We start from the raw sequence: 22,785 nt of genomic DNA, 5'->3' as shown, positions 1-22,785 counted from the left end.
GCAGTAAAAAGAAATCCATATTTTAAAAGATCATTCAAGCATTTTATTAGGCTACCTCTATAACTAAATAGTAAAATATTAAAAATGATGATAATAAAAGATGACTGAGAACTTACCCTGAATCACAGAAACAGTTCCACAGCCCTTGGCCATGACTCCAGAGTAAGCGATTAAAAACCCGGTTGAAAATCCGATATAAATTTACTTCTTCGACATCAGGCACCTTCCAGATGCGTGGAAGAACCGTACGAATGCTTGTTTTCACTATGTCCAAAACCTAGTGGAAAAACCAAAGTACTTATGATCTAGGAATGTATATCTGTGTCTAAAATTCAAAGATGTAGCTTGAGCCCAGGAGTTCCAGACCAGCCTGGGCAATATAGTGAGAACCTGTCTCTACAAAACTTTTTTAAAAATTAGTCTGGCATTATGACCCACATCTGCAGTCCCAGCTACCTGGGGGGGCTAAGATGGGAAGACTGCTTGAGCTCAAGTGGTCAAGGATGCAGTAAGCCATGATGAAAATAAAATAAATAAAAATAAAATTCAAAGAGGAACACACACACACACACACTGAACAATAGTATAGAACAAAAAGTCTAGAAATAGGCCCATGCATTTATGAAATTTCAGTATATGACAGAGGCAATAACTCAGATCAGTGGATAGAGATTTTGAAATTATAATCTTTATGGATTAGATGAAGAAAAGATAAAGCTGAATCCCTCATTAAAAAGAATCAACTCTAGAGGGGCTAAGGTCTTACATGTTAATAAAAATAAACTATTCTATATCTCAGTGGAAAGTATAGGAGAGTATTTATTGAACCATGGGCTAGAAAAATACTACTTAAGTCACAAAAAGATATGGACCATAAAAGATTAATAGATTTTGATTATATAAAAATTAAGAACTTCTGGTCATTAAATACACCTTAAAGAAAATAAAAGACAAACTTACAAACTGCAAAAATATATTCAAATAATATATGTCCAAAAAAAGATTAGTATCAGGAATATATAAAGAATGTTTACCAAAATTTTTAATAGAAAAAAAAGGACAAAACATTACAAACAGGCATTTCAGAAAAGAGGAAATAAATATGCCCAATAAACATAAAGAACAAAAATTAAAGTTATAATAAGATAATCCACGTAGTTGACAAAAATTAAAAGTCTGATGATATCAAGTGCTAGAGAGGATATGGAATCTGCCGGGTCTCTTAGACATTGCTAGTGTGAGTACAGATTGGTGCACAAATTGGAAAACAGTCTGGCATTATCTCCTAAAGTTGAAAATTAATATCCCTATGGCTCAGCAGTTTTACTTCTGAAATAATCTCTCACAGGTAAAAATAGGAGGTGGCATGTACAAGAACGTTCATAGCAGCTGTTAACAATTGTAAACACCTAGAAACAATCAAACTCTTCAACAATAAGAGAGTGAATAAATGAACAGTGGATACTCACCCCCTCTGGACTATTACACAGTATTAATACAGTAGTCGAAATGAATCAAATATGACACACAAGACAGAACACCTTCATAATAAATGGTAAGGTAAAAAATGTACTAGAGGCCGGGCGCAGTGGCTCAAGCCTGTAATTCCAGCACTTTGGGAGGCCGAGACGGGTGGATCACGAGGTCTGGAGATCGAGACCATCCTGGCTAACACGGTGAAACCCCGTCTCTACTAAAAAAAATACAAAAAACTAGCCGGGCGAGGTGGCGGGTGCCTGTAGTCCCAGCTACTCGGGAGGCTGAGGCAGGAGAATGGCGAGAACCCGGGAGGCGGAGCTTGCAGTGAGCCGAGATCCGGCCACTGCACTCCAGCCTGGGTGACAGAGCGAGACTCCGTCTCAAAAAAAAAAAAAAATGTACTAGAGACTAAATATATAGCATGATACCACCCCCTTTTTTTGAGGCAAGGTCTTGCTCTGTCACCCAGGTTGGATTTCAGGGGCACAATCTCAGCTCACTGTAGCCTCAACCTCTTAGGATCAAGCTATCCTCCCATCTCAGCCTCCTGAGAAGGTGGGACAACAGGCACACACCACCATGCCCGGCTAATTTTTGTAATTTTGTAGAGAAAGGGTTTCACCACATTGCCCAGGTTGGTCTTGAACTTCTGAGCTCAAGTGATCTGCCCACCAAGGTTGCCCAAAGTGCTGGGATTAAAGGTATGCACCATCACCCCTGGCCATGATACCCTTGTAATAGAAGTAAAAACAATTAAGTTTTAAAAACACATGGGGAATACACATAAACATTTTTTATATATATGGTATATATACCATATATATATATGGTATAAGGTATATATATATGAAAGAAAGAAAGAAAGCCAGAGAGAGCAAGAGAGAAAGAAGAGGAGCGGAGGGGAGGGGAAGGGAGGGGAGGGGAAGGGAGGGGAGGGGAGGGGAGGGGAGGGGAGGGAAGGGAAGGGAAGGGAAGGGAAGGGAAGGGAAGGGAAGAGAGTGAACACTGAGTTCAAGAATATAGCTACCGGGGAAATGGGGAGCCACGGGGATGGAAGGGAATCATTTGGTTATATACGTTATTTCCAAGAATCTAGCTTTTGATTTGGGTGTTGGGTTCACAGGTGGTATAGTAAACTTCAAAACACTAAATAACACTAAATAAAAGCAGGTCATGCACAAACCAAGCATGAAAGAGTATCGTGAAATAAGGACTATGATTAATCTGGACCACTGAAATCCTAGAGGTCCTAAAAAATTTGTAAACCCCAAAAAACTCTTTTGTCTAATTCACATATACTTGATACTTATGCAATGTAGGTATTTCCAATAAAATTCTTTTGTAAAAAAAACAAAACAAAACAAAGAAAAATATCAAATACTAATATTCTGATCTCCATTCATCAAAGTGGATTTTTCACTTTTTATCTAGCTATAATTATGGCAACTGCCTATAAAAATGAAAGTGAAAGATGAAAAGGGAAAAAGACTTTCAAACATAAAGACTAAATAAAGACATTTCTCTCAACAGACACAAACATGAAGAATTGGAAGCAGATGAAAGAATGATTTGTTTCTCTTTAAAACAGCAATATTTAAAGAAATGATGTTAGTTATCTCTGATCAAGGCAAATTTAGAATAAACATTTGTTTAAAAATAAATTTAGTAAAAAGTTTTCAAGGTGATATTTATAGAAGACTAGGAACTACAGCTTCTCACAGGGAAATGCGTGAGCAGCAGCATTCCTTCCTTTCCTGTTCCAGCTTCCTGCACTGTGATGGGGGCAGTAATACAAATCCTACTGTAGGTTAGGGTGTGTCCTAGGGGAAGGGGCAGAGGATGAGGAGGGAAAATGCAATCTGTAATAAAGTTGTGTGTGAAAAACTCATGGAAAGGCTCATTATTACAGGTAACAAATGCTTCATTATAAAGAGGAATATCTTAAAACCTTTCACAATAATACTGAAATGTGAGTATCAAGGCATTAATTCCTGCCTTTTAGTTTTTACAATTTTAATTTAAGCTATTAGTTTAACTCTTTATATTTTTTAGTGTAGAAAGCAGTGCGCTCATGACTATGTGATATAAGAATCAACACTAGCTGTAAATGAGAAATTTAAATCATCTTTCTTCTCAATTTTCCTTTCTACTTTCTGTCAATATATTAGTAAGTAATAATAGGCCAAAAGTCATAATGCAGAAAGGAAAGAATAAGAAAGTAGCCAAGATAACCCATATATTAGTCTCAAGGATAAATATGAGTTATATAAAATAACCAAAATTGAAAAGTGTTATTGATACTGACAATTTTAACATTACCTTAAGTTCATCAGTATTCACATTATATTATAAAATGATTATTCAACTTTAAAATGATAAAGGATTTGAGATCATGGAGTATTCATTCATTTCTTTTTAAATACACTTCAAGGGCAACTAACATGTATCATCTGCCTGCTCTATGCCAAACACTGTGCTAGGTACATTACTTAGATTATTTTGACCACTACTCTGCATATATTTTCTTCTTAATTTAGAGGGAATTTTAATAGCATGACAGTACCATATTCTAGCCCATACATGACTAAAAGCAGCAACTTCAGAATGGAACCAGGGAGTTAGGGATGGGGAATGCTTCTGCTCCATTCCTAATGTTTTCTTCAATATGGAGGTGGAAAAATCTGCAGGCATCATGGTACTCCATCAGGCACCCCTATCTAAGAAGCAATTTTCCAGATTGGTGAGACTGGCATGGTCTGGGCAAACTAGGCACATTCTCCTTCCTGTCCAGAGCAAACTACTGGGAATACACATTCCTCTTTGCTTCTCTTTGCTTTCAGTTTTCAAGGAGCCTCTCCAAGAAGGCAAGCTTTGGTCCTGGGAGACCCACCCCTAATTGGAGGACACTGAACAACACAAACTGAGGGAACAGGAACCCAAATCCTTCAACTCTCCTCTGAGTCTTCACATAAGCTCTTTCCTCTGCCTGAAACAGTCTTCTCCTATCTCTTCATGTGATAAACTTCCATGTTTCACTTCAAATGCCACTTCTAAGGGAAACTTTACCTGTCACTGAACTATTGTTTGATATCTTAATGCCCAGTTCTTCCTTTATTAGCAATCATCCTATTTTATTTTAATTTCCTGTTTAATTAATGGAGAGTGTTATACATATAAAGGGAGGAAATTGTGCCCATCTTGGTAATAAAGTTACCAGATCCCCAAGGCTTAAGACAACGTCTATCATTTAGTAGGTTCCTGTCTTAGTGAGTCATTCCTTGCAAGAAAGTAACACCTATGTAGACAAGGTAAAAATCATTGAGGGAACTTACCATGTGCCAAGCACTGTTCCAAGCACTTTAACATATATTAACTCATTTAATCCTCAAAACAAAAACATGAGGTAGATACTATTGGTCCACAGTCCCTTTCCAAAAATCTCAAGCCTAGATTCCATAATCATACATATTATTATTTCTGCAGGAAAAAAATGTAAATATTCAAACCAAGAGATAGACAAAATAAATACATAACTTCTTGTCAGGTCATTGTCACCAAATGAATTCAGGTGGGTTAGATTTTGCTGCTTAGCGGTTATGAAAATTTTTTTGGTTGTGAAAACATTTTGGATCCCCATTTTATGGATGAGAAAACTTAGGCACAAAGCAGATAAGCAACTTGCCCAACATTACCCAACTCATTGTATCCAGACCTACCCTCTTAACCACATCCAGCACTGCCTCACAATTTAGTTTTTCCAGATGCCAGTAGCAAAAGCCTAGAAGAGAACCCCATTATCTCTTCTTAGATTCAGATTCATCTCTAGTCCAATGGTATTTTGAAGGAGGGTGGGATCACTGTGTAAAAACAAGGTTGCCTAGGCACCCCCTCCTTTATGGCTATGGAGTATGGAATAGTTTGTTTAGAAGGCTATACAGATGGGGAAGCAATGACTGTACTTTTAGCAAAACTCTCACTTAATAATTTTAAGAAAGCACAGATCAGATAGGCAAGAAATCAGACTGGAATGAGATAAATTAGTGCCAGTTCTACTTGTGATGCTTTTTTGGATTTCTGGTGCTTTGGGGATTGAAGAAATTGGGTGGAAGATGAATAATTTGTGAAACACAAAAATAAATGATCAGCAAGATGCCCTTGTGTTTATCTGTGGGCTTAAGTGAGGCTAACTTATAGAATATAGGTATCCATTTCCTTACATTATGACTTTTAAAAGCATCCCAATCCAACATTAAGCTCTCCAAGGGAAAAAATAAATAGGAGATTCAGTCAATGACAACATTAATAAAATGAAAAGATTTGTCTTTTCCATATGAAATATAGCACATTTGAAGGCATAAAGCACACAGACAAATTCATATTTTGCAAGAGCATACAGATGTTGAATGACAAACTGCTCCATATGGCTGAACAGTTGGTCCTAAATTAAAATAATGGCACAAGGTGAAGGCGGTTTAGAAATAAGATTAAAATCACTACATGCTGTACTAATGATGCATGCAGCAGCGATGGCTATAGGGTAAAGGCATCTTTGCTGATACAAAACGAACAGCTCCGAACAGCATCTATGTCAGCCTGAATAAAACAGAGATGGAAAATAGTATCATCAAAATGCATGCAGAAGCAGCCACAGTAGGTATTAAAAATAAATTGCTATTTAGAGAAGTAATACTTGATGAACAAGGATCTCTTAGCACCCTAAAATAAATGCAAACCTTACTATCATTAGTGATTTCTCTTCATCCTCCAGTCTTAGTTTATGTCTAGGTATCACATCAGATAGTAAGCTTTTCAGCAAATCTGGCATTCTTCGCAGCCCACCAACACGGCTATATTTTCATACTTCAGATATATTCCTCACAAACTATATAAAGCAACTGCATTCTTGGCAGAAAGCTAAATTATGCAAGTATGGAGTTACCACAACATGACATTAAATAAGATTAACTACTTCTATTTTCACCTGGTGAGGGTTCTTTTCAGGATTTAATTCCCATACCCTTGATATTTACATTTTACATCCATTAAGGAAAATATGAAGGCAAATAATTTTTTTTTATTTCCAAGAACAGAAAAAAGGAAAGCATGTGGAAGACTCTGTGTGTATGTCATTTTAATCTTGGAGCTTTACAACAGGCTAATAAACAACCACGAATGCCTCAATCCTGGAACAGGAAAAGTGAGATACATATTTCAAGAATTAAGATACTTAAATAAGAGTCTTGTGCCACCATACCTTGAATAGTGCCTGGGGCATGGCAGTCCCTCAATAAATATCTGTTGAATGCATGATTAAGTGAGCAAATAAATGAATGAGTAAACAACTCTCAAAATCCCTAACAGTGTCTAGCATATTATTTGTATAAAATTGGCAACCAATAAATGTTTGTTAAATTAAAATGTATCACGCACAGCCTTTATGGCAGCCATGGAGATGTGCCACTTAAATTAACATGTTTCAAAGAACTCAGTTAGCTGAAGGCTTCCCCACTGGGTATCCACTGCAATATTCAAACCATGCTTACACTCTCCCAAGATAGTTCCCAGGCAAGGATTAAGCATGGCTGGGATACGAGTGAAGAGCTATTTCTGCTCACTCTGATCCCTCCAACGCCAGTCTTTGTTCTGGGCTCCCCACCAGCCTGACCATGACTTTCTCAGAGATCCATTAAAGTCTGAGGTTCTTCCTACCCAGTCCTCCTCCCTTGCATTTACTGGAGTCAGACCTGCATTGTAGTCCTAAGGCTCTTCCTGCCTACTACTTGAGCTCTCTCTCCCCATTATCCTCCTTGGGTGTTTTCCATTAAAAAAAAAATAAAACCTTTCACTGTTAATTCCATCTTAGTGTCTACCTCCCAGAAGATTAAGCTGGTAAAGCTTTTCAATGATTATTGACTGACATTACAGCCAAAAGAAGGATGGACCTGATTAACATTCATCCAATGTAAATTAGTTAAGTCATTAGCTTTCTAAACAGATACATTTTTATAATGTCTAATTCTGCATTCCACAGCTGACCTACATTTCCAGGTTTCTTTTAGTTTCTTAGATGCAGTTTCTAGCTTTATAAGACAATAGCACAAGTTTCTGATAGCCAAATAAATGATCAACATGTTATAGGCCAACAGACAATTTTTATACACCATTTCTATATATTCTATACAAAAGAATACCCCATATGAAGAATTCTTAGTAAAATAAAATACATCAGAGAAACAGTCTGACATGGGGAATCTTAGTAGAAAAGAAAACATTTCAGCCTGCATTTTACCCCTTCTAAGTCTAGAGTACATTCCCTTATGATGTCTCGCTTTATCACAAGGACCCTTCAATACTTAACGTTGTAAACCTCAGAGAAGTTCTGAGAAGTCACCTGTCCAAGTTAAAGGCCATAGGCAATACTGAACTCAAGTCCATACTGCCTCATGAGATGTCCACTACAATTTCATGTAATGAAAAGACATCTAGTAACTCTTTCTATTACATGCTTTTGCCTCTCTAATTTCACCATATAAAGTATTTTTTCAATGCACTTTGACTCATTATTATATTAGCTCTTATATTGTCAGGCAAAAAAAATGTTTCAGTCAGTTGCTGTCTGGTCACTTTACCTCTGATTTTATCTGAAATAAACTTCAGGTAGGGAAGAGGTAGAGAAAAAAATTATATATTAAATATATGTATATAAATAAATCAGCTAAACACATTTAAATTTGTTCCAATGATCATTTCCAAAATTACCTCTATATTTTACTCTTATTCCTGTCTGGGGTAAATTTTAAGTATTTCACGTAATTAATTCTAATGCTACTTATTAAGTAGACAAACCTTTTTAAAAAAAAATCCCAATGAGAATCTGTTTACACGAGAGTTCAATACCTCTGTTGCTGGCTGGTTTGCACTGCTGGCTGGCTTGATGATTTGTATTCATGATATGTATATTTGTTAGGCTTCTTTTTGTGAATATAAATAAAAGAACCTATAAATTTTGGCAGGGTTAACTTTATAAAAATGGAAAGTTTTACAAAACATTATAGTAAAGTTTTAATATAAAGCTCCTTATATTAAAATAGTTACTCATGGGTAAGGGGTCTTAAATTACCTGAATAAGGGGAAGAATGTCATCACAGAATGAAAGCTGCTGAAAGTTGTCCTCTGCTTATTTTCCCAGATGTGCCTCACCTTTCACTACATATCTGAGAAATTTGAGCCTGTTTTGGGAAAGCCTCTTAAAGAATAAAATTGTTGAAGGAAGAAAAGGAGCCCCAATAATCATGAGAATAGCAAGAAAAATTGCTACAAACAAGTTGCACCTGTTTAAATCCTAGGCTTCCACTTGTTTTCACAGCCTGGGAGTAGCATTCCTCAGCGACTTTCAGGGCTCCGTAAAATTGGGCATCTTTGCAAGATAAACTTGCTCTGTTAAGATCAGCCCTTTCTGTTCTTTTAAGGGCCAAATTTCAAGATACGAATTTTTCTGCCAAAAATATAATTGTCTATTAAATTATCTATGTAGAAGAATGACAGTAAACGTTTGGGTAGTGCAAACTGTGGGACTTTAACAAGCTTTTACTGAAGACAGAATACATCGTTACCTTCTGCAAGCACAAGGGAAACCCAATACCTTTGATTTTTACCAAAGGAAGAAGCCGCAAAGAAGCTAAAAAAAAAAGACTAGCAGGGTACAAAAATGGTAATAAAGCTCCTCCCCTCACATTAGTGCTTCCACTCCCTCCACATAACAGTGTATGATTAATACTTAAAGGTGGTTGTACCTCTGAGAACTGGAAGAAAAGATCACATAAAAATAGTTCACTCCTACATTCTTAGAGTAAATCAGTATCAAAGAAGTAGATACACTGGTATATGTACTCAGTAGTAAATTTATAAACAAGCATTTATTTTTCCTCTAAATGTAGAAAGTCAATTGAGCATAACAACCCTATTGAAATTGTTTCTTCCAATTCACAAATATTATTATTCACATATATCATTTAATCATCCCATCAATGTTTATCAGGCCTTCTCACATCACATGTATCAAACAGAATAGCACTGTCTTCTTAATTCCTGTTCAAATAAACATATCACTAACTAGTAAGGAAAGATGGCCACGGAAAGAAGCAGCTACCTTGGTATTGAGTCTAGAATTAAAAGTCTAGAATGGAATCAACTTAACAAAAATTGACAGAAAGCCCCCTGAAGGTAACTATTAAATGAGACCCATCCTCTGGCTTTTTAGAGTTATGGAAAAATTATCCATAAATTTCTCAAGGGAGATTATAAGTTAACTGAATACAAAGTGCCATGAAGATTGAAGTAGGGAAAGATACCTGGTTGTAGGGGACTCCAGATGCTTTGTGAAGGAGATGGAGCTGGATCTTCAAAATATGTGGTGTGTGAGATTGTAAAGAAGGGATTCTACTTAGTAAGGACAGCCGAAGCAAGGTCCTGGGGTCAGGGAGAGACACTCTCTGCCTCTTTCCCTTATTCCTACCTCAACACAAAACAAACGCACAACACTGTTACTTCACAAGCCCTTTCCATGGAGATGCCTTATCACTGTGATGAATGCTCATGTACAAAAAAAATATTTTATACATTCAGGCAATTATTCTGTAGGATGGAATGCTGGAAGTGGTTTTGCTGACTTATAAAGATTATGAACATGTCATTTTAATAGATATTACAAATTATTTTTCTAAAGACTTGTACCAATGTACTCTCTTTCTCTCTAATAGTATAGCAAAGGCCCTTTTACTCATACTATTTCCATCACCGGATATTATGTGTCTTATTAATTTTCGCCCATATGATGTTTTTTACTTGCTTTTTCTTCTTCATTAGTAAGGTCAAGGATCTATTTACGTGTTAAATGGCTATGTGAAATCCATACGTTGTCTTTTAATGGTCTTTTTATATGCTTTGCCATTTTATCTGTCAATACTTATAGGCAAGTTTCTTTTGCTGATTGATTTGCAGAAGGTATTGGTTCACTAGTGTTACTTTTCATTTTATGTGCTACACTTATCTGTCCTCCTCAAACTCCTCCTCTATCCCCCACCCAATTGCCCTCACAACTTCTGCCTTTTAAGATATTTTTTACCTTTCATAAGATTTTATGTAATCAAATCTGTTGATCTTTGAATTTAAGCCTTCTAGGTTTTAGGTATTTTCTTAAGATGTTTTCCCACTCTAAGATTATAAACTTATCCTTCTGTATTTTTTTCCAAATCTTTAATATTTTCTTTTTTACATAGAAAACTGCAATTATATGAAGTTTGTTTTTATATGGTGAGAATTAAGGCTCCAACTTAATTTTCTTACAAATAGATAATTGCTTCTGTACCACTGAGTGGAAAAGCCATCTTTTCTCTATTGGTTTGAAATGCCACATTTATCCTGTATTATTAATATCGTACTATTTTTTTAAATTAGCAACTTACCCACACTTCTCTCTCTTCTAGATTACAAAAATTTTACGGACTTAAGGAAATTCAGGGTTCCAATTCGAATAAAAAGTCCGTATCTCCACTAATGGAAACCAAAGTCAGCGACCTGAAAACATATTCAGGGCTTCCCATGTGTTTTGCAATCTGCTTCTGTCACCAGCTTTACTATACCCTCCTCAACAGTGTACTCTACGTGGCATATGGCAGGACACTAAGCAAGTATTTGTTGAATGAGATAATGTGCAACAGTGAGTTCAGCTTACTCAGATAAAAGTATATAATTTAAGAGTCATCATGTAATCAGCATCAAGTTTCAGCTTATTCATGATAATTCTGAGAAAGGGCAAATGATAGTTTGTATTATTGAAGGAATTCAACAACTTCACTCTGCTACTAAAATAGCCTATCTCCCAGAAAACAGTATTACAGTGCAGTTGATGGGCCCTTCACCGTGCTGGCCACTCCACTCTTCCACTCTCCAAGACAGCTATTATGTACCTTATACTCTCTCCCCAAATCTCCAGAAGCCCTCCCCACCAGAAGAAAACTTTCCTGTCTTCCCACCACATTCCCATGCACCTGCCTTCCCTCCTGTTAGAATAAATGCTCTTGATTAGGAAAATCCTCCCCCTCTCACAGCTTACTTACTCAAGAACTTTTTATCACCTCTCTTTCCTGTGCCATTCCTCTCTTCTAAATCATTCTCATCATCATACAAACTAAAAATACCTTCATCTTAAAAAAAAAAAAACAAAAAAAAATCCTTGTTGGCCCACATTCCTCTCCATCTACCACCACCACATTTCCCATTCCCCTCTATAGCAAAATTCCTTGAAAAAGTGCCTGTAGTAACTGTGGTGTTTTGCTCTCCACTTTTCTTCTTCTTGTACATATTCCAAGTTTTACTCCCCACCACCCCGCTAAATTTATGATTAGGGTCATCACTAACATCCACATTGCCAAAAATTACAGTCAGTTCTCAATGCTCAGCTTACAACCTCTGTCAGCAACACGTGACACAATTGATTACTCTGTCCTTAAAATAATTTCTTTACTTGACTTCAAGGACACCCAGTTCTCATGGTTTCTTCACATCTTACTGGCTGTTCCTTCTCAGTCCTCTTTGGTAGATTCTCCCCATCTCTCTGATTTCTACATGTAGGAGTGGCCCAGGCCTTAGTCCTTGAAACTCGAGGTAGTTTCATCTAGCTGACACCTTAAATATCTTAGAGACTCCTAAATTTTTGTTCACCATACACAATCTTAGCCCTAAACTCAAAACTCTTATACAACTATACACTCAACATTTTTACTTGGATGTCCAATCAATATATCAACATCAACATGGTCAAAATAAAATGAAACAACAGAAACAGCAAAACCCTCCCCCTCTTTCTCCAGCATCCATCCATTCAGTTACCACCCTAGCTAAGCACCCATTAGCTCTTGCCTCAGTTACCCTAACAACCTTCTAGCTGGTCCCTACTTCTATTCTGCCAAATTCCCGCTCCTCCAGTTCTATTCTCCACAAGTAGTTCTCGTGATTCTCTTAAATTCAAACAGGCTATGTAACTTCTCTACTCAAATTTTCCAGTGGTTCCTCATCAACTGGAATAAAACCCAGTATCTTTCTATAGCCTATAAAGTTGTGACCTAGGCCCTCCCTATCTGTCCAACCTTATCTCTTACCAAGACCCCATCACTAACTCTTTTCCAGTTAAAACAGACTATCTTATGAATATATAAATAAAATGGTGCCTTGCTCTGCTTCATATACCCATCAAACTAATTTCTACCTCAGCATCTCTATATTTGTTCTTCCCTCTGCCTGAAACATTGTCTCTGCAGAGATCTGTATAGCATGATTCTCACTTAAGTCTCTGCTCAAATACTACCTTCTATTTTTTATGTCAATTTATTTTTCTTCATAGTACTTAGTACAGTCATCCCTCTGCACCTGTGAGGATTGGCTTCAGGACCCCCCACCCCCAGACAGCAAAATACATGGATGCTCAAGTACATGATATAAAATGGTGGAATATTTGCATATAACCTATGCACATTCTCCTGTATATTTTAAATCATCTCTAGATTACTTATAATTACTTATAATATCTAATACAATGTAAATGTTATGTAAATAGTTGTTACACTGTTGTATTGTTTAGGAATAATGACAAAAGAAAAAAGGTCTGTACATGTTCAGTACAGACACAGCCATCCTTTTTTTTTCCAAACATGTTCAATCCCTGGTTGGTTGCATCCACGGATGTGAAAGCCACAGACATAGAAGGCTGACTGTACTACCTTACATTCTATTACATATTTATTTATTATTAGACATCTTAACTAGAATGTAAGTTCTATGAAAGCATGGATTTTTTACAATTCACTTTTGTATCCTCAGAACCTAGAAGAGTGCCTGACCCATAATAGATACTTAATAAGTATCTGTTGAAGAAATGAGTAAACAAATGAGCAAATATAAAGTCTGTCTATGAATTTGGCTTAATGATCCTAGCTTAATACATAATCCAAGAGAAAAAAAACTGTTTTTGAGCATTACTCACTTTTCGTTGTTTTACAGAGTCCAATTTTATGAGCCAATATGAAGCTACTTTGGTTTTATGATACTTCCAGTTATCGATGATCTGTTTGGAAGGATGAACATTAAGAAATTTACAGGTTGAAACCCATTTTTTAAATTAATTTGTGTAATGAAAGCACTACAATATTACTTGCAACAAATAATGCCAACTTTCGTAAAAAGACATGTGCAAAGATTTCTAACACAAATTAAGCCATCTACGTCCAAAGCTTTCTATTCTAGTTGCATTAAGAATACAATCTCTGTGGCTCACACCTGTAATCCCAGCACTTTGGGAGGCCGAGACAGGCAGATCACTTGAGGCCAGGAGGTCAAGACCAGCCTGGCCAATATGGCAAAACCCCATCTCTACTAAAGTATAAAAATTAGCTGAGCATGGTGGTGCATGCCTGTAATCCCAGCTATTTGAGTGGCTGAGGCACAAGAATCACTTGAATCCAGGAGGTGGAGGTTGCAGTGAACTGACATTATACTACTGCACTCCAGCCTGGGCAACAGAGTGAGACTCTGTCTCAAAAACAAAAAACAATCTCCAATGAATGAAAGTCAAATACCTTCAGAAACATAAGATTTGGCAAGAAATCCAAGACACAGATTTTTCATTTGTATGTTAGAGGCTGATTTATGACATCATTCATAGTAATAAAATATTGAATAATGCATTAGAAGGCAGCCTATATAAAATGAGAATTCTACTACTTTGTTTTGTTTTTTGTGCAAGTCTGCAAAACTTCTGAATATATAGTCTTGTAATATATACTGTAATAAACAGATTAAAATGTTCACACATAGTGAACATATAGTAAACAATTTGATGTCTGATATAATTATTAATTATATTTTATTAATTATATAAGCCTATATACATTCTTTATAGAACAATCACGATAGTCACAAATATTAGTTTTACTCTCTGTTTAATTTTCTTCTACCTGATTAAAAAAGATCGGATATAACTAATATCTCTAAGAAATACATAAAATAAAGTGCTACAAAGTCATTGACTATATGTAGAAAATAACTTTATCAAATAAGATGACATAGGTAAATAAAAGCACACCTAGCATAATCCTTAACATCCAATGCTTTCCTTCATTTCCTTTGATGTAACTAAGTAGCACCTAGCTTGCAAACAAGTTACCATTTTCACTTTTTAAAAATATATATCAACAAAATATTAATTAGGGGTTTTGCTTATGACTGTGTCATCAGTACATAATATAAATTGCAATTATGGGTATTTTTCAGCAAGAAAGTCTCTTTTACTGTTGTTTGTTTGCTTTTTGTTTCTATACACTTGTTTTAGACGGGTCTAAAGTAAATGCTAAAAAACGAAAAGTCCAAGTGCATGGCTGTAGTTTTTATCCTATAACTGGCCACTAGATGGTGCCTTCTCCTCTGGGAAAAAAATACATACATTTTATGTATATAATTTATAAAATTATATTTATAAAAAAGGTCCAAAATATATTTTTAATATATTTATAAAATATATGTGCCCCCACCAAAAAAACAAGGTTCTACTACTAAATAATTATCCAAGAATGAAAAGGATGTTTGAATGAAAAAATGTAACCTTGCGTGAAGAAATGCTCTTTCACCAAAATTATCTGAAATAACGTGGACCCTCTTTCTAAATTAGGAGTAAGTCACTGATTTTAATGTGAATTTTAGGGCCCTCTGGCATTTTAGAATGTTCCACTGGGTGGTGCACATGTGTGTGTAACAAGAAAAACACACAGCTCCGCATAAGTCATTTCAAAATTCTGACTCCAAAAATGTGACATTCGAGGTGTCACATTCAAATATTCTTGACATTTTATGCCACAGCCCCACATTTTTCATCATACCCCATTCCATATTAGTTCTTTCTAAATCTTTATAGAGGCAAGTTTAACATGATATTTGCTTAATCATTAAGAACAATAATTATTTAACACTAATTATTCTCACTTGATGAAGACTTATTAAAATAGCACTATATACTAAAAGATATTTTGCACTGCTGATTATAATCTGATCTCACTGTTCATGAATTGTAACAATTAAAATAAACCCCTGTATTTTCTAAAGCTAGTAGAGGTTGAAAAGACATCAATTAAATTTACTATGTCATTGAGCATAATGCCTTCAGGAAATAAATTTTAATATTTTTTAAAAAATAAAAAGGTACCAGCTCCTTGGCATTTTAGACACATCAGATACTCACATCTTCTATCAGAAGTTCTGATTCTGCATCTGACTTTCCTGGAAACCGGATCTTCATGTCCTTGAGAACAAATAAGGTCTGACTTGTTAGATCATCTTCTTGTTCTTTTGTTTTCAGTTGCCGCAAAGACTCACTCTTAAATTTGAAAGAATACAGATATTTGGAGGGGGTCTTATTTCATTGTGCCAGTATAATCTGAAAGATATTTCTAGGTAAAAATGATGCACTTTTAACTGAAAACAATAACAATGAAAAAGGAAGAAAATTTTCTTTTACACTTGTGAATTCTTTGGATTAAATGGATACGAATCCCAAGAGTGTCTTTCATACTTCCACAAGGTTATACTTATTTAGCTAAAAGTACTAAAATAAAAATATAAATACTTAAAAAGGACTTCCTGGTCAGTTTCATTTGCTACATATACCTTAGGCAATTTTTCTTGATTAGAAAAAAAAATTCATTGTCACCAAGTGAAATTCATTCACTTGTATTTCCTGACTTCCCTTTGGAAACATGATCCATATTAAATAAACAAATTAAATAAATCCTTAGTCTACATGAAGGTAGTTGGAGCTATCTGAGCATCTAAAAGTAGCCTTCTTACAAACTAAATTCACTATTTTCTCAATACCAAATCTCTGGGATTCGTGCTAACAAGGGAATACTCAATGTTAATTTAACATACAGAACACATTATAAATAACATTGTACTTAAGTGCTCCAAGGATAATTTATCATTTTTTAACCTATGAATCAACTGTCCCATTAAGTAAAATTTTCCAAACTTCCTCAAATTTAAAGAGAGACTGCATAATACACTGCAAAACCATGCATTTACTCAGGTAATTTTCAGTAATATTATCCTACTACATTAGCAAACAGAAAATAAAATAATGCTATTCTCAGTGTTCATCTTTGAGTTCTGTGATAGAGTGAAGTCTGCACCTTTTAAGAGTCATACTAAATTGTAGGCTAAGGTAGGTGAATAATCCAAATTTCAAGAGGTCATGAGTTGAATTATGGAAAGGATCTAAGGTTCAGTCTGTCCTCCTCTCATCTGATCCCCTTTGCCTGAGTACAGAGCTCCCTATAAACTTGAAAGAGCAAAACAGATGACCTACCACTTGAGAGTTTGTAGAGCAGGCATCATTACTGTGAGGCAGATGCCTCATGTAGGAGGAGGCACGGTTTAAGGAATGTGACCGAGACGCAGAAGTTGGCCGTGACACAGATATCACTTGCTGAGCAGAAAATGGGCGGGTGTCCCCACTGGAAGGCGACTGAGCAGAGATGGACCGAGGGCAGCTGACTGAACGCCTTATGGAGCCTATCAGTGATGGAGAAGAGGGATACTACAGTAGCAGTATTAATACAAGTTTTTTACTATATTAAGTCTATATAAACTAAAGATTATAGCAGCTAGTAGTGAAGTGGCAATAAATGTCAAAGCATAGGCATCATCATGGGAATATGAGTTTGGAATACATTTTTCAACAACAGTGAACTTGTTGCAGAAGAACCCCTCTGATGTATAAAAAATGGCTCTTTTGGGAATAATACTATCAACAATCCTTCAACATTATATCCTCAAAACATGAGATAAAAGAACCAGAAGAAAGGAAAATTAACATTTATGGAGCACCTTCTATAAGCCAGGCATTGTGCTAAGTGCTACACTTTTATCTTAGTCCTCATGGAAACCCTCTGAAGTAGGGCTCTCCATTGCTCAGAGGCTTAGAGAAAGAACTTTTTCAAGGTTATACAGCAATAAAGTGGTCAAGATCGGGTTTCAATCCTGACCCTATGTAATTCCAGTGTCTTCCCTGTTTCTGTAATTCCATGATGCTATCCACTATCCCTTGGGTTTTGACTGGCCACTTATAAGAATCTGTGTATATGTTAGAGACAGAATATTTTACAGCAAGATTCATAGGGAGGGCTGGAAAGGAGTATAGAAAGTGGACAGGCTAAATAGGTTAAGTTACAGAATTTAGAACCCATGACGGAAAAAAACAGTAATAAAACAAAATTCAGATTATCCTAATGGAATTTAAATATAGAATTGGTTATTATAAAGAGTAGTACTGAACAGAGAGCATTCTAATTTACAAGAGTAAATAATTTTTTAAAGTAGGTTAAATTCCAATAGAAAAAGACTTAAGTGAAGAAAAAAATATATGGATCTATAGGTTTGTTATCAGAAAAAATATCTAAGAGAAACCATAAAATATCTTCCCCAATGCATATTAGGAACATCTAATAAAGAAAACCAACTGTTCCAGATAAATTTTGACTCCTGACACAGGGCAATAGATCATCACTCAATACTATCAATATTTTCATTATTTTTCAGTTCCTATGGTCTATATATCCTCTGTTCTGTATTCTTTCTCTGCTTGGGGAATATATCTTCATTAATTAAATAATTTAGTAAAATTCACATGAAACCAGGTTGAATACCCAAATATTTCTCTTCATTAGCTGTTGAAAAAAAAACTAAACCTTTATAAAAGGAATCGACATAAGCCTTATATTTAGGGATATACTTCTAAATTAAATTTTGGAGAAGTATACTTATTAAAGCTATAAAAGATTTTTTTTTAATTCTCTTTGTTCCAAAGATTAACTTCCTTCTGAACCTGAAAACTGTCACCACTTTTCAAAATGACACTGCCTCTATATTTCTAGAGAAGGGCAGAAGGGCTATGTGAGGAACATACCACCAGTCAACCTTTTTTTTTTTTTTTAAACAAAGAACTGCACATATTTAATGTGCACCAAGAGTAAACTTATACTAAGAAAATACCCAAGGCATGTGCTAGTAACTGTACTGTAGTCCTGCTCCCTTTGAGGGGTTATGGTAATGGTTTGGTTGTATACAACCTGATCACTGGGCAGAAAGAAAATATCCTTTGTCTTGAATCATCACAGATTCCTTTTTTTTTTTCTTTTGCCTACACATGCTAGAAATTCAGACAGAATAACTAAGTAGCTAGACATGCCAATGATGTTTGGGTAGATTCACAAAAAAATCATTGTAACTTGCATATCCCTTTGAAGCTGAAATAAGTTAGAATTTTTCAAACTATATATAAGAGAAAGTGTTACATATAATCTGGATTGTGTCCTTGATCATCAGCATCACTCTGAAGACAAAACTCAAGTAGGATTTGTGGCTGAAATGTTCCTTGGTGTAAGATTAAAGAGAGAAGATAACACAAAGTAAAAGGCTTGTTACAATTCCTCATGAATATAGAAATAAAACATAACTAATAAAAAAGACATGTAACTAAATTAGGCTAGATTTCAAATGAAAGTTCACACTTAAAAACATTTTTAAAATCTGTATATTTTAGTGCACTATTGTCTGATTTCAATTTGTTAACCTATTGGTCTGAGAACAAAGAACAATCTCAGAGCTATAAGAATGTTAGCAAGTTTTTCTCCAACCTGTCCTCATCTCCCATCAGTTCATGCCATTAGGGAGGCACACGTCAGCTAACAGGAAAGGGAATTAAAAACTGGCCAAATTTAGGCATAAAAACGTGAGCTTCTGAAACCAACACAGAGCCATAGTTACACAAAGACACACTGAAAGTATTTAAGGAATCCTTAAGAAAAAAGGAAGCAAATATTAATAGCTTACAAACTGTATAACAGGTGCTCAATAAACATTTCTTAAATGAATGAGTAAATAAATAAATGAAATGGAACACAATACATTAATTCCCCTCCAAAGACATAAACCCTGAAAGATATGAAGTAGTAGCATGTTTCTTTAGAGAATAACATATAAACAAAGACCATTCCTGTAAAAGCTTCATCTATTGGTTCTGTATTCCTCATGCATTTTGCCATAAGTGTTTAAGGCCAGTTTTAAAATATCCACATTATCAGGGAAGTTAACATATTAAATACATTGCTGAGGGTAAAAAGGGCTCAGAATTGTGTTCACTGCATTATTGAGCTGGTTCCTTCAGCGGAACCCTAGGACAGTGGAGCACAAGGCAAACAGAGATATGACAGACAAGGGTTCAGAAAAGTCCTGGACTAGAGGCAGCATCAGGAAGGGGTTTTCCAACTGAATCTAGGCAAACAGCAATCCCACACTGGACATTTGGGGATGCAAGAAAAATCACAGACACAATATTGCACATTTGGAATTGAAGAATAAATGAAAGACGAGACAAAGGAAGAGAAAGAGAATGTAAAAAGAAATACAGATAGAGAGAAAAGGAAGCAGAAAAGGAAGGAGATGGAGCAGTGGTTGGCTGCTCTCCTAAGTAGTTCCTATGCATCATAAGCCCTGACTTAAGTACTCACCGGTGATGAAAACGGGAGGGAACAAAACTTCAACTATTTCACAATTATGTAACTTACAGATACATTCAAGTCAAATGCCTAAGGAGATACATACTTTTAAAAATATATATAATAAGTGATAGCATAAAACAAAGTGGGTGAAAGGAGTAGAGGGGCAGAAATTGAATGAGAAGAGAATATATTGGCTTAAGAGACACGTAATCATCAGATCAGCCATGAGGCACATTTTACAAAACCCAAGCAAAAATCTGGCACCTAAAAAAAAATGATGAAATACAGAAGAACAGATCCTTAATCCAGCCCTTTCATTTTCTATTTGCAGATCTTGAAAGGGATTAAGGGATGTGCCCGAGTCTGGTTAGGGAAGGAAGGGGGATGGAATCCAGGTCTTCTCACACACAACAGGGTTCATTTGGCCCAAGGACCTTTTATTGAGTTTAATAATTTCAGTTCCATAATTCTTTATACAACATCTAAATTAGAAGAAATTAACTTACTGGGTTGTTGAATAAATTTGTAGTGGTTGGAGGGTTTAAGATTATATGTAACTTGCTTTTCTCTTTTCTTATTTTGGTACTCTTCTTTTTCATTTTCATCAGATTCTGAAGAGCTGCTGCTACTATCATAACTGCTGTCACTGCTGTAGTACTTCGGTCTTTTCATTATCTCAGTACTCTCAGGCATAGAACACAGAGGCTAAAAAGACGGAAATGTGTTATTTTGTTAGAATTCTTAAAAAAGGTTTACTGATATGATTAGTTACTATTTTAAATTTCCCCCTATGCTTGCTGCTTTTTACTGAAGGTTGAGAATCCCCCCAAATACTATTGCTGCCATGCTGCTTAGCCTACAGTGCTATGTATTGATTATTGTTTCTGCAAAATATTCTTTCTTAAATGATATAATCATGATGAGGAATATGTTATTCCCACATGACTGGATTAAAGGGCCAGAGTATCTATAAACAAAGAATAACAAAATAAAGGGAAAATATTTGAGATAAAAATATAAAAATCAGAAATAAAATCAGCTTTTCTTCATTCCATAAGAGATTACTCATCAAGACTTAGAGATATACCTTTGTCATATCATTAACATTCAGAGTTACTCTATAAATGTGTATGCATGTGCACACACAAGTGCATCTGTGTATGTGTGTGGTGTGTGTCTATGTGTGTGTGAGGGGGTGGGAGGAGAAAGAGGGGCAAGAAGGATAAAGAGAATAAGAATACTAAACCATTTTCTGTGAGCCTATACACTCAGATAATGTGCAGCAAGAAGTTAGGTATCCCTCACATAACTGACTGGCTGTGGATATTTATAAAAATAGAATTTTTAGTTAACTGTCCACCTTCCAAACTGCTCAAGAACAACTGATGTCTTTTCTCAGAGTATTCCTAACTCTGGCACATAGCTTCTGGCCATAATAGAGTGACATAATTTTTCATTGCCCATGCTACATTTTAAAAATTAATAATATAATATGAAGATCAGTAGGGGTAAACTTCCACGGGGGAAGGATAAATTCCTCTAATATAGAAGGGAAAATCTGTAAAGACTGAAAATGCCATGCTATTATGTGTCACTATCCCTATTAGAATCACTCGTTTCTAGTCCTCCCAATCAATGTGTTTCCAATGATGCCAGCTGCAGGAATGGAAGGAAAGGCACATGGGACAGTTTCACATCAGAAAGAATGTGCATAACCAAGAACAAGACAGTTTCATAACTCAGTCATTCTAAGAGACTATTTATTACACACACCATATGCCTCCTATTCCTGATGGGAGAGGGTCCTTCAGCTGTATACTAGTTGCTTGCTCTCTGTTAAATCAAACAAAAATGTTTTGATGTTAGCATACACTATAATGAAATCCTTGGATAGCATGGGATTTCACTGAAAGAAGGTATACCCTCTAGTGTAACAGTGTAGAATAAAAATAGAGAAACAGCATTTCATGAAGTGCCTGGAATACAGAGTGAGCCAAAATGCATGATCTTCTTAAATTTACAGCCTTTGCAAAGGATGAAAAATAACCAAAGCAGGAAAGTAGTTTAATTCACTAAGGTACCAACTTGTGTTTAAAAGTATGTGCTCTTTCTGATGGTCTAATATTTACTAAGTACTGACAATGTTCAAAGAGATATGCATAAAAACATTTAACAGTAACACAATCATCAAACATTTTGACAATCTTGGGGAATATGAATTCTAGAGGAAGGTTGTTTCCTCAGAAGTTTAGCATACCCAGAAGAAACAGTGGCACAATCAGGCTTGCTAGTGGTGCCTTCCTTCATGTAGCAAACAGCTTTAAGTGTTCTTAAAGAGCTTGACTACATAATGAGTTATTCGACCCTATAAAGAATCACAAGGGGAAACGTACAGCTGAGCCTTTGTGTCTTATATGCACTTGGGACTTTTTGACCAATACACTGTTCAAGCAATAATTAACTAGCAGTCACAGCAACATAAACTCTAAATAGTGTCTTAACTACAAAATGGAATTTGTAAACTGGCATTGAGTTACGGCACAACCATAGTACTTATTTTTTATGTCCAATTTTATTATGAAGTAGGCCATCTATAAAAAATATAAAAATGTATAAAGAATAAACACCCACATGCCTATCACCCAGCTTAATAAAAAGAACATTGCTAATATTCTACTGCAATTACTTTTGCACCAACCTAACA

General features: G+C 35.5%; 1 protein-coding gene across 2 annotated transcripts in view; it reads right to left on the bottom strand.

The window, feature by feature from the left end:
• Positions 1 to 22,785, bottom strand: part of LOC105482740 (tubulin tyrosine ligase like 7) — a 101,552-nt gene that overhangs the window by 19,689 nt on the left and 59,078 nt on the right. For both annotated transcript variants that reach the window (XM_071090505.1, XM_011743002.3), the window contains exons 15-19: positions 20,588 to 20,786; positions 16,889 to 17,094; positions 15,767 to 15,901; positions 13,520 to 13,600; positions 117 to 277 (exon numbers count right to left, since the gene is read on the bottom strand). In XM_071090505.1, coding sequence (XP_070946606.1) covers positions 117 to 277; positions 13,520 to 13,600; positions 15,767 to 15,901; positions 16,889 to 17,094; positions 20,588 to 20,786 — 782 coding nt within the window. The remainder of the gene's footprint in view (positions 1 to 116; positions 278 to 13,519; positions 13,601 to 15,766; positions 15,902 to 16,888; positions 17,095 to 20,587; positions 20,787 to 22,785) is intronic.

The sequence above is a fragment of the Macaca nemestrina genome, chromosome 1, assembly GCF_043159975.1.
Source record: "Macaca nemestrina isolate mMacNem1 chromosome 1, mMacNem.hap1, whole genome shotgun sequence".
Taxonomy (NCBI): Eukaryota; Metazoa; Chordata; class Mammalia; order Primates; family Cercopithecidae; genus Macaca; species Macaca nemestrina.
This window is presented reverse-complemented; position numbering and strand designations above follow the sequence as displayed.